General features: G+C 29.8%; 1 protein-coding gene across 2 annotated transcripts; it reads right to left on the bottom strand.

Annotated features, from left to right (window-relative positions):
- Positions 1-3833: 3833 nt before the first annotated feature.
- LOC131600069 (oxoglutarate-dependent flavonoid 7-O-demethylase 1-like) lies at positions 3834-6419 on the bottom strand. 2 transcript variants are annotated; one of them, XM_058872301.1, is made up of 5 exons: positions 6117-6419; positions 5183-5430; positions 4738-5062; positions 4246-4527; positions 3834-4018 (listed from the first exon to the last, which is right to left on the bottom strand). In XM_058872301.1, exons 1-4 carry the CDS (start codon positions 6273-6275, stop codon positions 4261-4263), a joined length of 999 nt encoding a protein of 332 aa, XP_058728284.1. In that variant the 5' UTR covers positions 6276-6419; the 3' UTR covers positions 3834-4018; positions 4246-4260. The 2 variants fall into 2 exon arrangements, with proteins under 2 accessions (XP_058728284.1, XP_058728283.1); XM_058872300.1 differs by lacking the exon at positions 3834-4018 and having other exon boundaries at positions 4230-4527.
- Positions 6420-17931: the final 11512 nt, after the last annotated feature.

The following is a 17931-nucleotide window of genomic DNA, read 5'->3' as shown; positions in this document are numbered from 1 at the left end:
GGTTTGATATTTTAATTAGTTAGGCAAAGTTAAGGTTTGACTAGTAGAAAATAGAATTTTGAGACTATTTTAGATAAATGAAAGTATGACAAATGTATGTTAGTAAAACCTATTAGATTAGGGGATTTTAAAATTTATCTATTTTGAATTAAGACAAATGTATTATGAGGCTTTGAAAATCACAAGCCAAGAATAGATAAGTGCTTATGTTGCAATTAACCTTAGTAGAAGTATGATAATTGAATGACATCTTTCTGATGGAAAATCCCTAAAATAAAGTTATAAAGAGTAAAGACCCTTAATATGATGTGTTTAGTAAGAAAATATAAGATATGCCATAGATCAAATCATAGTTGATTAATTCAAAACCATAGTTAAACTCGATAGTGACCCCTAAGTGTAATGTACTGGCCCTAGACTTAGTTAACTTGAAAAATAACTTTCTCTGCTCCAAAGTGATTAATTATACTTATGAAGTTGTTGATAATTATGTTTAAGAATAAGTGCTTGAGAGGTTATACGTCATATGAGTTTGGCAGCCTTGCTACAGGGATTTTGATTGATGTAGTAGAATCCATATAAATTATTGTGAACCCGATTCTCTTAATTTATCTATACTTAATATCAACCGGATGAAGAAGCATCTGAGACAACCTCAGATTATCCTTGAGAATTAAAATCCATTATGAACGTTTGTAAGTTAGATTATCCAAGTTAATCTACATTTGATATCAACCACATTAGCAAGTCTAAGATAACTCATTTCAAAGTATTTTTGAGAATTAGAATGAACAAGATATCTAATGCATGGTCAACTATCACACGCACACGTTCACACACACGCACACACACAGTAGGAGAGTTTTTATAATAAGATATGAGAGAAACAAATATCAATCATTAGATTAATCAAAAATTATTTATTAAAATAATAATATGACTATTAATTTCTCTCTCCTAATTAATTCAACGGTAGATATTTTTTCTTTCATCTCTCATTATATATATATATATATATATATATATATATATATATATATATATATATATATATATATATATATATATATATATATATATATATATATATATATTATCATGGTCGGTCCTTTAAATTTGGGTGCCCTGAACGAATCAAAAAGCGGTGGTCCTATAGTTTTTTTAACAATAAATACATAAGGATAATTGATTTTAAATATCATATAAAAAAGTTGACCAAACCTATAAAACTATTTAAATATCATCCTCCTAGTATTTTTTATGGTAAAATTATTAATAATTTAGTTATAATCAAGGTTCTTCAAAAAATTATTTTCATCTTATTAATTGATTTTATTCTATTCTATATTTTATTTATGAAAAATTACATTCTCTTATTAATTTTGACTTTGCAATGTCCCTATAATTTTGTTAGACAATATTTTTTTTTTTAAAATTCGAACAAGTATTTTTATAATAGAAATTTTTTTCTTTTAATGTATATAAGGATAAAAACAAATTTTGGTGCCCCTAAAATTATGGGGCCCTGGGCTCCCGTCCCGCGAGTTCGTGCTCAGGGCCACCCCTGTATACTATGAGAATGTCATTTTAAAGAGAGAACATGAGAATGAATTTGAACCATTATAATTTATGTATATTAGAAATTATTTTGTCTGTCATGATGATCAATTGTTAGAAAAATCTCTCTTACGGTGCGTTTGATTTGCAAAATAAAAAATATTGGGAAGAACAGTAGTAGACAGTACACAATAGTACAAGATAACTTTTTTTCTCAATTTTGCTTGATATGTCCATGCACCAGACAAAATAATATAATAATAGTACAAGATAACTTTTTTTCTCAATTTTGCTTGATATGTCCATGCACCAGACAAAATAATATAATTTTTACTGTAATATTATTTATTAATATATAAAATATTAATATTTATTAATCAAAATATTAAATAAGGAGAAAAAAATGAAGAGATAAATTGTTTTACTCTAATTTGTTTAATAAGTTTACGTAGTTAATAAAATAATATAATTTTTACTATAATATTTTTTATTTATATTTATGAATCAAAATGTTAAATAATGAGAAGATAAGAAAAATGATAAATAGAGATTTTTCTTCTCTACCTTGTTTGATATGTTGATGAACCGAATAAAAATAATATAATTTTTATTATAATATTTCTTATTGATATATAAATATTAATATTAATTTTATGAATTATAATATTAAATAATATGAAAGAGAGAGTAAAATATCTTATCGTATTAATTAAAGTTGTTAAGTCTTTAAAGAATTTTTTGACGCCAAAAAGAAAAATATCAACCTCCACTATTTAACGTACTCCACGTTTTCAATTTTTTATTTAATAAAAAAAACTAATCAATTTCCCTAACTATATTAACTTTTTTTTCACGACCATTAAATCATTACATTACACAGAATGTTATATATATATATATATATATATATATATATATATATATATATATATATATATTATTTTGCTCCTTATAATGATCGGTATAACTTTAATTTTTCTCGAAATTGCATTTCTTATAGGTTATTTTAAATATATATTTTTTTGGAAAATACTAACCAATGCCCTCGGAGCAATGATTAAGCATTTTAAAATAGTAACTTTATCTCGGTAATTTGCGTATTTAATGTCTTGAAAATTAAAATATTAAACTTTCTATAAAATATATTTTTTTTTGAATACTTAACCATTACACTGAGAGCACTAGTTAACCAGACCCATATTTTTTATCATATATTACAATAATTAATACTCTTTTTTAATTAATTAAATTTGTACATTCATGATAATATCATGACTGTCAAATTGAGTGTAGCAATTGCCTAAATGCTAGGTTGCACTCATTTATGTATTTTATTTATTTATCTCATTTTTTTCTGTTACTTATTAATTTATTTCTATTTTTTGTACGATAGTTTTTAAAAGTTTTAGAGATCAATTTAAATTTTAAAAAAATTATTTATGAAATTAAAAGATTGATTTGTAAATATTTGATTATATTTATTTTTCAAAATTTTCACAATTATATCTTAAATATTTGATTAATTCATAAATTATATTCATTTTTCAAAATTTTTGAAAAAATAAAAATAAATATGTGATGATGTTATTATAAATTAATAAAAAAATATTATTAATTATATTGTCCTGTATTTTTTTCCATTTTTTTTATTAACTTTTATATATGTTTATTTTGTAGTTATTAACTTTGTATGTACATGATTAAACTGTTTCATTTTTTATATTATAAATCTTTAGTAATTAGGATGTTAAAAACTTATGATGAGCTTTTTTTAAATTTTATTATTTAATTTTAATAATTTTGACTAAACATGAATATTTTTATAGTTTATAATTCAACATTTTTTTATATTTTAATTTCATAAATATTTTTTAATAATATATATTCAATTATTTATAAATTTTATTAAAAATTAAAAATAATAATTATATACAACTTATCCGTGCATCGCACGGATGCACGTTTAGTAGTATTTTAATAATATATAATTGAGACAAAAAAGTTGTATGATTAGTTTCTGCATGAAATATAGTAAAAAAATTGTCCTATTCAATATTTTTTTATGGTAATAGAGTTTTATTATTTACATATCATATATTTATTTAGAATATTTAAAAAATATATGATAAAATTACCTATTTTCTTGTGATTTTTAATTTTTTAAAAATGTAACCGGCCACTTTTTCTTGAATTCAATCTGTAGATTTCTTTACCAAACTGTAAAACAAGTTATTATAAAATAATGATGAAAGAAATTAAGAAAAAAACAGATTAAAGAATTACAATTATTTTCTTATCTATATTAAAAAAAAGTAAATAAAGTTCACTAATATTCTTAAATAGAACTTAGTGAGGATACTGAGTAACTTTTATATGTATTTGAAATGCCAAGAATTCTTACTACAAAGCACTCATACTCCATGTCAAGAAATACATTATTATTTTCCATAATCACAAACAGTGGCGGAGCCAGGAATTTTAGGTAGCCTGGGCACAAATTTTACACAATTGATTATTTACCTGTTTTAATTTTCACACCCTATTTTTACTAATTTTGTCCCTAATTTTGTCCCTGAGTTTGTCTAAAAATCGACTACTAAATTGGGGAGAGTACAAAGAAAATAGGGGTTGAGCCCGGGCACCTGCCCGGGCTAGCTGGGCCTTGGCTCCGCCCCTGATCACAAACAGATTCAACTTAAAGAGCTAGTCTTTGATGTATTCATTTTGAATCCTCAAAACATCATTTATATATGATTTCCCATGATGCTCAGGTGAAAGATATCCCTTGTAGAAATCAGCTACACCAATTGTTTTGAACAATGGTGGAGTTTCTTGAGTTACAAGACATGATAATGGACCTATATTTCCACTCCATTCTGGACCATAAAATGTAGCTATAGATAGTCTCTCTTTTTCTGAGTTTACTATAGCTCTATGTCTTGTGCTCTTATATATACCATTTGTCATTACCTATATAAAAAAAATTCACATTCAAATATATTCCACAACAATGAATTTGTATAAAATATATTACCAGCTCAACTGACAGAAACCGATATTATTAGGTTGAACGCTATCACTAAGGTTCGAACCTTGATTGTCTGTGTGAGTTTCTAGTGGTTATTATCACTTCGTTTATAGACAAAAAAATGAACTTGTATAAAAGATGAAATGAATTACCTCCATAACATCTCCAAGACTAACAATGAAAGCATTTGGGAGTGGCTTAACACTGATCCATGTTCCATCTTTGTTTATTTGGAGTCCTTCAACATCATTGTTTTGGAAAAGAATTGTAAGGGCACATCCATCAGTATGAGCCTTAAGGCCAAAGACATTGTCTGGTTGAGGACAAGGAGGATAGTAGTTTAACTTAATGGATTGGCCACCTTCTCCTAGTGACTCTTCAATATCATCTGATTCTATGCCAAGAGATTTTCCCATAAGAACCATAATGTTGATGGAAAGCTCTCTAATCTTTCTACAATAAGCCTCTAAATTTTCCCTGCAATAAAATGATGAATAAGTGAAGTGTTGCGGATTCAAACTAACGGAGTGTCGCAGGTTCAAACCAACATCATTGCAATCAATTAAGAGAATTAAGGAAAAGAAGATAGAAGAGTACCTGAATGGATTGGGTAAATTAGGGAATAAGTGAGGTTTCCTTAATTGGGAAGGAAGTGTGAAAATGTAGAACTCATCTACCCAATCTGATGGCTCATCTTTAGGCACTTCAATCATTTTACCAAACCCTTCCATATCTCCTGGTTTCTGCCAAAGCTTACTCTTCTCTTCCATTGAAAGATTGAACAATTTTTCAGCACCTATCTTCATATCTTCTACTAATATCATGCTAACTCCATGATTAATTAGCTGTTTTACATAACCACACAGCTTTATTTATTAGAATTAAAGTTCTACTAACTCATTCCTACAATGTAGATTGGTTTGTAAAGTGAGAGATGCCATTTAACCAAATACCATATCTATTTTTTTATATGCATTTTTATTTTCTCTTCTGCAATTTTTTATTGTGTGTGCTTTAAAAATTCTTAAATATTTTAGCAACCTATTATATTAAGGATTAAATATGTTTTTTATCCTTATAAATATTTCAAAATTTATTTTTAGTTTCTATTAAAAAAATAACATATTTTAATTTTTACAAAATTTTTATGCATGCAGTTTTAGTTTCTTTATTTTTTTAAATTTTAAAAATTGATTAATTACTTTTTAACTTTTAAATTTTTGAATAATTTTTTTCCATAAATGTTTAGAATATTATAAAATATTTATTTATCAAAATTTAGAATTTTTTAAAATAAAAAGAATTAAATATGAATTTTTAAAATTTTAAAAAATAATAATAAAAGTAATGAAAATTTTGACTTAAAAATTAAATTTTAAATTCTTCTTTCTTTCAAAGAATTTTTTTGTAATGTTCTAAATATATTTGTAAAATAATCATTAAAAAATATATATTGATTTAAAAGTAGGAATAAAATTTCAAGAAAAAAAACTTTGATAGAAAAGAAGAGTGGATTTAGATGAAAACAAACCTGAAAGAAACCCCATTCTTTGCATGCAAAACCAAGCTTCTCCAATTCAGCCCCCTTCATATCTTGAGACAATAATTTGCCAAGGTCAATAATTGGGAGCTGTTGCAAAGAATCAGTATAGTCACCATCTCTTTCTGGAACACTATTTAGTTCTTTCATAGCTCATAAATCCAAAGGTTCATATGGATGCTCTCTTCTATATAGAGTCTTGAGAATGATTGTGATATGTTTGACATTCAAATAAATCATGTGAGACAGCTAGTTATCTTTGTTACAATTTTTGAAATAATGTTGTTGTGACTTAGCTTTCCATTGACCAATGGATAGAGTATAAGAAAGAATTTAATTCAAGCACGTCTACCTCGCAATTAAGATTTGGATAAAAAATAAATTTGTTAATTCCTTGTGCACATGGCTTAGGTATGGTTGACTTCAATAATTTCTCAAGCAGCCAGTTATAACTAATATTTGATTAGCGTGTCTTAAATTTTTGAGAGGTTATGTGATAGCTAATCAACTTATAATTCAGTCATTTTTTTATACTTTATTACATTTATAAAATTTGTGATTTAAGAAAGAAAATGATAGAAATGGATGGAAATTGAGCGTCACACTCTTTCTATGAATAAGAAAGAATAATTCATCTTAGTGAAGATCACCACATGAAATTTGATTTCTTGATAAGATCAAATCATGGTCCATTTTAAAACCAAATGAGCAAAACACTCAAAATCACACCTTGCGTTTATTTAACAAAATTAAACTTTATTTTCCATTCATGATTAGCTCCTTATTTATAGATAAATGATAGTTTGCTGAATTTACAATAATAACTTAAGAAATTCTACAACTTCAGTCCACTACAACTTTATTTAAGTCTTGGTGCTCCATGTCCTCATCACACCTCTCTCTTGAAGAGAATTCGACCTTGAATTGAGCTCATCATTACCTACAACAAAAGGAGATAAATCAGAAACGTTAAAAGTGACATTTACACCATACTCAGCGGAAAGTTCTATATTGTAGGCATTATCATTTATCTTACAAAGCACTTGAAATGGACCATCTTCCCTTGGCTATAATTTTGGCTTTCTTTGTAAGAAAAAGCTTTCCTTCCTCATATGAACCCAAACCTAGTCTTCAGGTTCAAAAACCACTTTCTTTCTTCCTTTGTTTGTATACTTAGTGTAGCTTTTATTTTTCTTCTCAATTAGTAATTTAACTTGCTCATGTAATATCTTTATAAATTCAACCTTAGTTTTCCCATCCCTATGCTTCAAAAGAGAAGTGTCAGGCGATGACAATAAATCAAGTGACGTTAGTGGATTAAAACAATACACAATTTTAAAAGGTGAATATTGTGCAGTATTATGGACATCCCTATTATAAGCAAACTCCACATGAGGCAACCATTCTTCCCATATTTTAAAATTCTTTTTAAGGACGCCTCTAAAAAGAGTAAAAAAAGTTTTATTAACTACCTTTGTTTGTCCATCTGCTTGAAGATGACAAGTGGTGAAAAAAGTAATTTAGGACCAACTTTATTCCACAAAGTCCTCCAAAAATGACTTAGAAACTTAGTGTCCCTATTCGAAACAATGTTCCTTGGCAACCCATGAAGGCCTACCACTTCTTTAAAGAAGAAATCAGCAACGTGACAAGCATCATCTACTTTCTTGCAAGGTATAAAATGTGTCATCTTCGAAAATCTCTCAACAACCATAAAAATATAATCTTTTTCATTCTTTGTTCTAGAAAACCCTAAAACAAAGTCCATAGAAATGTCAATCCATGAAAATTTAGGGATAGGCAAAGGAGTATAAAGTCCATGAGGCATCTCCTTAGATTTTTCCTTTTTATAAACAATACATTTTCATAAAACTTCCGCACATCAATTTTCATGTGAGGCCAATAAAAGTGTTCTTGAAACAAATATAAAGTTTTAACCCCCCCCCACCAAATACCCCATTAATCCACCCTCATGTGATTCCCTCACAAGTAATACTAATGGATCCTTTGGACACACATAGTATTTTTTTTCCTTAAAGTATCTATTTTGGGCATGCTCACAAGAGAAAAATTTAGAAGAAAATTTATAATCACATGCATACAAATCCTCAATATACTTAAGACTGAACACTTTAGTTTCAAGACTAGAAAGCAAGACATGCCTTCTTGAGAGTGCATCTACCACAATATTTGATTTATCTTTCGTAGGCTTGATTACATAGGGATATTGTTCAAGAAACTCAACCCACTTGGCATGTCTTTTATTCAACTTACCTTGCCCCTTCAAATGTTTCAAATATTGATGATCACTATGAATGACAAACTCTTTGGGAAGCAAGTAATGTAGCCAAGTTTGTAGAACTCTCACCAAGGCATACAACTCCTTATCATATGTAGAATAATTAAGGGTAGCCCATTTTAGCTTTTCACTAAAACAAGCAATTGGATGACCTTCATGCAACAAAACAACTCCAATTCCCACATTAGATGCATAACATTCAATTTCAAAAGATTTAGAAATTTTTGTCAAGGCAAGAATGGGTGCTTGAGTGAGATTTTCCTTTAGGAAAACAAAGGCTTGCTCTTATTTCTTACCCCATTTAAAACCAATATATTTTTTTTAACAATTTCATTGAGAAGTGCTACCATGGTACTAAAATCCTTCACAAACCTCCTGTAAAATCTAGTCAAACCATGAAAACTTCTTACCTCATTTACATTTTTGGGAGGAGGCCACTCTCGAATGGCTTTCATATTTTCCTCATCAACATGGACTCTTTTAGAGCTCACAGTGAAACCTAAGAAAATCACATGATCGGATAAGACCCTAAAACCCTAGTGCATATTTTAAAAAATAAAATCATGCAATATCAGATTATTTTCAACAATAAAATATCGGATAAGACATTCCCAAACTTAGTTAAATAATTCTACCTAAATCTAATACTTGTATGATCTTTCTAAGAACATCCATAAAAGGTATGGAAATTGCTATTCACAAGAACCACTTTGGGAGAACCTTTGAGCTGACCTCGAAAGGAATGACATACACTCTTGATAACCCAACAGGCTTCAAGAACTTTAAGTACTCCATTACCATCAACCACCTCGTAATCAACCCTATAAAAAAAAGAAAGTTCCCTTCAAATCCACCCACCAAAAATCAAAGGTTAGAATCCTCCACTATCTTCTCACCAGAATCCTCTTTCCAAGGGTCATAAACCATAGCCATGTAGTTAGGGAAACCAATTGGGTAGAAGACATAGCAACCACATGATTTGGTGCAAGGAAAGTCCATATGTAGGACTACCTTATGGACCAATGATCACATAACTTCTAGCAACCTTCAATGTTGATACAATGGGTGAAACAGAAGACTCAACAAACCATAGGATCGCCTACAATGCTCTAAAAGAGATTAGAGTTCACATCAAGCATGGATGTTTTTCTAAATTTATAGATATTAGAAATTTTGATTGGAAACTGTATTACTAACAAATATCTAAGAATTAGGAATTAGAAATTTAATCCAATTCTTAAATCATAAGATGGGAGCCTTCATGAATTTTAGAAAAACTCAAGAAAGAAGGAAATTGTACAAAAGTTGAACGATCTAGTTGAATTACTTAAAGATGAAGTAATCCATAATGAAGAATAATCATCCTCATCATACTCCTATCATACAACTCATGTGCAATCATTCGAAAGAACATACTCGGTAGTTGAACGATCCTCGGAAGATTCAACTTCAAATGAAGGACTCTCTTGTTAAATGAACAACAAAGAAGAAGAATAAGTTTCTTCAATACTTTCAATATCTATGAATTCTTTGATCCAAAGATGAATGATGATGGCAAATGTCAACCATTATGATCAAAGCAAAGTATTTGAGAATATCTCAAAGCTTACAATTCTAGCAATCAGGTGAATAAATATGTCAGTAATGGACTTATTCATTTCGTAGCTATTACTAACTCTCACATCCAACAACGTGTAGAGGAGGATACACCATTTGGTGTTTTTCCATTTTCAGAAATATTTATCAAGACTTCTTGATAAAAGAGGTACACATTAGTTTAAGGTTGAAACAATTAGGAAAATATTATTAACCCCTAAAAATAATGATTTTAATTTTTGCTCTTCTAAATAAATCATTTTCTAACCTATAAGATGAGTATTTTAGTATTTTAATAGCAAAAGGGGTGCAAAAAAAATGATAATTAGGGGTGCTGAAAAGTGAAACTTCAACATAAGGCCCAACACACACCAAGGAGGCTAAGCTACTTACCTTGTGCCTCAAGCAAATCAAATCCTAGTATTAATGAAGATTTCAAAATATCTTGAGAAACCTGAAAATCTAACCGATTGGATCCCTTGGCCAATTGATTAGAAGACTCAAATAGGAAAGATCTTGATTTGATTTTCGATAAGCCCAATCTACACTGAATGTTTGCTAGGAATACACACTCAAATCCTCAGATGGCATACGATAAATAGATATACTTCTCTTCACTTTCTTTTGCTTCTCATACTTTCCTGTATCTTTTCTTTTTGTGAGTTCTTCCTCTTGCCATAAGTGTCACCATGGCCTCCTCGAGCCAAAAATCCATAAATACACCTAGAACAAGTACATACTCTATATGGCTAATAAACCGCAAGCAAGAAGTAAAGATGAGAATTATATCCAAGAGAGTTATTCAACCTTGGTACCTTGATCTAAGCCTTTTGAAAATCCACAAGCCTTATCCCCTAATTTTTCAGGCTTCCCTCAAAGAACTCCTTACAAAAATATCGGATAGGACATTCCCAAACTTAGTTAAAGAAATCTACCTAAACCTAAGACTTGTAGGATCTTCTCTAAGAACATCCGTAAGAGGTATGAGAATCTCAATTCACAAGGACCACTTTGGGAGAATATTTGAGATGTCCTTTGAAGGAATGATATACACTCTTGTTAAACCAATAGGCTTCAAGAGCATTAAACACTCCACTGCCATCAACTAAATCGTAATCAACCCTATGAAAACAAAAGTCCTTTTCAAAGCCACTCACCTAAAACCAAAGGTTGGCATCCTCCACTACCTTCTTACTAGAATGCTCTTTCCAAGGGTTATAAACCATGGCTATGTAGTTAGGGAAGATGTAGTATCCTTATGGCTCCTAACTCAAGAAATACTAACCAATTGGGTAGAATACATATTCAATTGGTCACACATCTGTAGGACTACCCTAGAGACCAATGATCACACAAATTCTAGCCACCTTCAATGTTGATACAATGGGTGAAACTGAAGACTCAACAAACCACAGGATCCCCTATAATGCCATAAAAGAAATTAGAGCTCACATCAAGCATGGAAAGATCGAAGAAGATTCATCATTTAAAGAAGAATAAGATGATGAGCCAAATGAGGATGAGAACACCAAGACAGACAAAATCCTAAATCTCGGCCAAACCATAGATGAGGATATGAAGAAACTCGTAGCAAGGAATGGTGAAAATTATGGCACAGAATAGTCTCACTTATGTGTTTTTCCTGCTTTTTGCAAACTTCTAATTCAGTATTTTCCCTTTGTGTAAATTCAATTCAGCGAATTTCACTTTTGTAATTTGAATTACTAGTGGAACCTTGTTTTGCAGGTGATATGATTTTAACAAGTACATCAAGTTTTAATAATGACAACTAATGTCTTATGATAAGTCAAGCATGGACGGTTAAGCGGATAAAAATGCAAACCTAATCATTAGGGTTTGATGGACTTGACTATCCGATGATGGCAATCAAATGGAATATAACTTAAAGCCTCATCTCAAGCTTCTCAAGCAAGTGTCCACAAAAGAGAAAGCATCTGGTAAAGTCTTGAAGTACCGTGGTACCTCCTAATTTAGTAGTAAGTGAACCAATTATAAAAAATAAGGGCTTTAACATAAAAGTTCATGGATAAAACACACACACTAAATTGTTTTGAAAATGTTTTTTAAAAAAAAAAAATACCTTAAAAAATATCTTGAAGTTGTGTCAGATAAATTGGGAGCTACCAAATTAGCTGATTTTTCTATTCAATTGGAACTTTATCCAATCGGTCAGATTAGCTAAAAATTGAGTCCTAAGCGATTAGGGGATTGTGTGATTTAGCCTTTGTTTAGGTTCAAAAGTCCAACCCGTACAAAGGCTATAATCATGTTCTTAGTTAGCTAGTGGTAAAACCAAGGTTTGGTTGAAGCTCAGCTCGGTATTAAAAGCTTGGTAGGTTCGAGATTAACCTGGTATTAAAATCTCACACGTTAATGGTCAGTCCGTATAAAACCAAGGTTTAAGGTTCGTGAACTCAGCCCGTGTAAAAGCTTGTAAAGTTTAAGAAACTTGAAGACTAACCACTCCAAGGTCCTTATTTGTGGAGAAAGGACTAACCGCCTCGATTCATTGTTTGTAAGAGAAAAAATCTAATTTATATATTCCAAATCTTGTATTATATGGTTGGAGGCAAATGTCATTTTCTTGTATAAGGGTTCGGGAGTCTTTTTTATTTAAAACTCTCAATGTTTATTGGAAACTCTTAAGATGAGTTCTTTGGGAGAGGAGTAAGTCCTTTTGTTTTGACCGAATCTCTATAATTCTTAGTGTTCTTCTTTTCTCTTAACTCTTTTAATTTTCATAATTTATTCTACATTTTATTTTTGCTACTAAGTATTTTAAAAAATATTTTTAAATTCTGATTTTATTTTCCAGAGATTTTCAAAATCATTTTTTTTCCTGAACCGCATAATACACTCCCCGTATTGTGTGTGGATTGTTAAGTCCAACAAGCTATGCCTTTTGTGTTATGTAGGGTGATAAGAGATTGAAACTCTCATCCCTCGTCAGTTTGAATAACTTAACCTTAATGGAGAATTAAACTTCAATAACTGTAATTAGTGTGTGAGAGTGGTCAAAATATTAGATTTAAACTTGATTGCAACAACCCAAGTATATTTGGAAAATCCATCCACACAAGTTAACATATATTTGAAGCCACAAATAGAAAGCTGATCCCTATACATCAGCAAAGAGAGGGTCATGAAAATAGTGTTGTGTGTAGTGTTGCTTTGCATCGGAAGATATGGATGAAGGATCATATCAAGCTCTTAATAATGCCATATTAAAAGAGAGAAAGTCATGAAAATAGAGAAGAGATAAGAGGAGAGAGAAGAAAGAGTTAGTTAGATATAACTGAATGTTTTTTTAATTTTACAAAGTTAGTTACACTGCTGATGTGACTTAGTATTAATAGTCAATCCTAACTCTGCTGACTCAGCACAGTTAGTTACATCAATCATGCTTAATTAGAACTAGTAAAGCTACTGCTCTTATACTCTAATAAAAATCAATTTAAAAATAAAAAAAAAAATCGTGTTTTTTAAAGTTAAAACAAACTGTCCTATATTTATTGATTTAAAAAAAACAGATAATCTATTTAGTTTTATAAACGATATCCATAAATTTAGCCTCCTAGTTAATCTGAATTACTTCCATTTGATATTAATCTCAACTAAAATTCTATAAATACAAAGGTAATATAGTAGACGTACTATTATCAAACTAGCAGCTCCAGTGTAGCTCTAGATTACACGAGATATGTATAATACAATGAGTTCAAGAAATATGAAACAAAAGAAGGGTGATAGTGAGAATCCTATAACCCTTGAAACTATGAGCTATGATGAATTTGACAAGTTTAGGAAGAAATACTTGATAAATTACTATCCCTTTAACACCTTTGAGCGTAAGGAAGAGAAACACAATGTGAAGCAAATGATAAAAAGATGGTTGAGTAGTGCAATGAAGATGAAGAAAGATGAGGCCAAAGATATTGAAGATAATCAAAACTCAAGTAATGAATCTAACAAGGAGAGTGTTTTTAAATGGGTTGGTAGAGCCATCTCAAAAATGTTCATCATGGACTCGGAAAATCTTGGTCACAACTCTGCTTTATTTACTTCTAATTTGTTTTGAATTTTTTATGCTATGATAGTTGATATTGAGACATAATTTATTTATTGATTTTTAAGTTAATTTTGTTTAAATTTTTTAGAATGTTATGTTGGCATTGTCATTCTCAAACAATTTTAAATTATAATAATGCAATTTTGATATATTAAAGTTTATGATATATGTGGTGTTTGATGTAAAAAATTTAATGTGGTAAAATTGAAATGTTTAAATACATTAAAACTTTGAAGTGGAGTATATAAAATTAGTGACAACAAATTTAAATGACTTCAAATAAAACTGTCACACGCACAAACAACTTTTGAAACGATCATTTTAATTAATTTAATTAATTAAAAACATAAAATATTTAGTGAATATAGTCAAAATGATAAATGTAATTTGTTAAGATATTTATGCCACTTGCATAGGAAATTATGTTAAATAACTTTTTCTTAACTAAACTAATGTTAATGTATTAGTAGCACATGTGCCTCATAAACAAAATATAAAATAAAACAAATAAATAATTTTTGAAAACAAATTATGTCAAATTAATTCATATATTAACTAATTAAACCAGAAACTAAATAAAAATTACATAAAATTTTAGTGAATAGGATCAAAGTAATATATGTACATTGCTAAGATATTTAAACAGAAAAATAAATTTTAAAATAGAAAAATAATTGATAATTAACAATCAATATAGTCAAATAATATAATTTATTATAGTTTAAATTTTAAAATATCTTGTTTGTTATAAAGAAAATGCATGCATCGTTTGTTTGCTGAGATATTATTTATGCTACATATATTACATATAATAATATGTTTGTAATTTAAAAAACCATTAATAACATTAAAGATTTACGGTTTCTTAATCACAAGTCACAACTATTTAGATCATTAAATACATGTTTAACTTTTTCTAAAAATTACTAATTTATAAATATTTAAAAATTATTTATACTATTACATAAATATAAATAGACATTATCTCCTTATATTAAATTTTTATACCATTAATTTATATTATTTTTACTTAGTTGAGTTATTCAATCTTAGTCTCATATTTGACTTCTATCACAATCATCTCTAAAGTTATACTCATGAATAATGTGTTCGGTTGATTGTGCAAATTTTGTACACCGGCCATATGCTTAATAATAAAACTCAGATGGAGGATTGTTGACTACTTTCTGCAGGTAGGATGTCCACATGGAGGATTGGTTTCTAGTGAATTTGAGTCCCTCGAATAATGTCAATTTTGATTGGAAAGAGATTTGGGCTACAGCCTGCTACTATAATTGGCTCTGGAGGAACAAATAGGAGCATGGAGGTGCTTGTCCGGCCTTTTGATCCTGGAAATTTTGTTGGTATGAAATCTAAAGAATACACAATTGCGATGCGGGTAAATAGAACAGTTATGAACTGTATTCAAGTTTCTATATGTTTATGTATACAAATGCGATGCGATGGTATGGAATCTAAAGAATACACAGATGCGATGCGATGGTATGAAATTTTTCCCGTATACAAATATTCTTTATGTTTGTATCATTTAGAAAAATATTTGGATCAATAGTAAATTTTCGTATATTAAAATATTTAAATCAATAATAACTTTTTTTCCCGTATACCATTTTTGAAACAAAATTTATTGGATCACAAATACCATTTTTTATATATAAAATTGTTTAGATCATTAATAGATTTTTCCCATTTACAAATATTATTTATGTTTAGGTATCGTTTACAAAAATATTTTAATCAATTGTAAATTTTCGTATATAAAATATTTAGAATGATTTTTTTCCCGTATATATTTTTTGAATAAATTTTTTTTTAATCATAAATATCATTTTTCATTTATTAAAATATTTAGATCATTAATATATTTTTTCCAATATACAAATATTATTTATGTTTAGGTATCATTTAGAAAAATATTTGTATTAATAGTAAATTTTCACATCATCTCCTTGTTTCAACGTTGTGAAAATTTCTCTAGAATGTTTTTCTTATAAAATCCAAGTTGTGTTGTGTTGTGTGAGATTCTTTAGATAACCTTCATCATCTTCAACATTGAACCAATAAATCAATATTATGGTGCTCAACTTTAAAAAATTAAGTTTTTGTTTGAGTGATAGATAGATACAGGGTACATTAGGGAAGCTAATTATATATATATATATATATATATATATATATATATATATATATATATATATATATATATATATATATACACACACACACACGACCCATTGTTCTTGTTCATTATGTTTGGACACATAATCTCTCATATTTACGGAACAACTAGGTAATGAGAGTGGGTCCAGGAGGACTAAAACTAATGTTTACGCAACAACTAGGTAATGAGAGTGGGTCCAGGAGGACAAAAACTAATCGACAGACGACTAGTGAGACCTAGGCGGTCTCATGGCCTATTTTGGACGACATGTGGCACCATATGTAACGCCCCATACTACTTTCGGGATGATCGACTGACCCCACAAACCAACACAAGTTATTTCAGCATGCTTTGACCTCACTTGCACGCTTTCCGGGAAACTTCCCAGAAGGTCACCCATCCCATAATTGCTCCAAGTCAAGCATCCTTAACTGTGGAGTTCTTATGGAACGAGCTATCGAAAAGTGTTATAGGTAGTACCTATCAATCCTTATAAGACATCTTTCAACCATGCAGTCTCTTCCCTGCACAGCCTCAGGATCCCTCTCATTCCGATGTGGCGACCACCATTGCCTTCTTCGGCCTTAGGTGTTCCATGCGGTGTAACCACCCCTCGCCTTTTTCGGCCTCGGGTGTTACATGCCCACCAGCTTTCGCATGGTTCATCCTCGAACCACATCGTACGCCTCAGACTACTTTCGGGATGATCGACTGACCCCACAAACCAACACAAGTCATTTCAGCATGCTTTGACCTCACTCGCACGCTTTCCGGGATTCCCAAAAGGTCACCCATCCCATAATTGCTCCAAGTTAAGCACGCTTAACTGTGGAGTTCTTATGGAACGAGCTATCGAAAAGAAGATGCATCTTGTTGTTATAGGTAGTACCTATCAATCCTTATAAGACATCTTTCAACCATGCAGTCTCTTCCCCGCACAGCCTCAGGATCCCTCTCATTCCGATGTGGCGACCACCATTGCCTTCTTCGGCCTTAGGTGTTCCATGCGGTGCAACCACCCCTCGCCTTTTTCAGCCTCGGGTGTTATACCATATGGCAATTTTCCCTTGCTATTGTGGCTTGTCTTTCTTATGTGGCTCGTTTCTTCTTAAGTTCCAATACAATTATAACGATACATGGTCCCTTAAGCACGAGGGCTTGTAAAGTACGAAGTGATTTATTTTGATCGTTTCCAATTATCACATTTGGGCTAACCCCCAAAGGGGTTTTCATGTCATCTTAAGGGCTAACCCCCAAGCATAACCTAAATGACCTATAAGATAATTTTAAATGCAAATAAAAAATTAAATATTACTAACTATTATAAAAAAATGAAGTTTTGTTTTTAATATACATGTGCGAAGCACGAACCACCAATCTAATTTAATAAAAAACAAAGATTTATCTATCTGGCACATGACACATAAGCAACATATCTGCCACATAATTAAAAAACACCCTGAGATTGAAAGGGGGACTATATTTCTAAAAAAACAAAATAAGGGGATGGTGTTAAAAGGTTTTTGAAATGAGGGGACCAAAATTGAAAAAACATCATAACAGCGGACTAAAGTTACTTTAAGCCATTAAATTTTAATAATAATTTACATGTTTTGTTTATTTTTCAAAAATAAAACTA

This window comes from Vicia villosa, linkage group LG4 (genome assembly GCF_029867415.1).
Source record: "Vicia villosa cultivar HV-30 ecotype Madison, WI linkage group LG4, Vvil1.0, whole genome shotgun sequence".
NCBI classification, from domain to species: domain Eukaryota; kingdom Viridiplantae; phylum Streptophyta; class Magnoliopsida; order Fabales; family Fabaceae; genus Vicia; species Vicia villosa.
The sequence above is the reverse complement of the archived record's forward strand: the minus strand, read 5'-3'. Positions and strand labels throughout refer to the sequence as shown.

Excerpts from the sequence above, each read along its gene's own strand:
- LOC131600069 (XM_058872301.1), bottom strand. The coding sequence starts at position 6,275 with ATGAAAGAACTAAATAGTGTTCCAGAAAGAGATGGTGACTATACTGAT. Across the intron at positions 5,431-6,116 it reads AAGAATGGGGTTTCTTTCAG|CTAATTAATCATGGAGTTAG; the intron begins GTTTGTTTTCAT and ends TATGTAAAACAG. Across the intron at positions 5,063-5,182 it reads AATTTACCCAATCCATTCAG|GGAAAATTTAGAGGCTTATT; the intron begins GTACTCTTCTAT and ends ATTTTATTGCAG.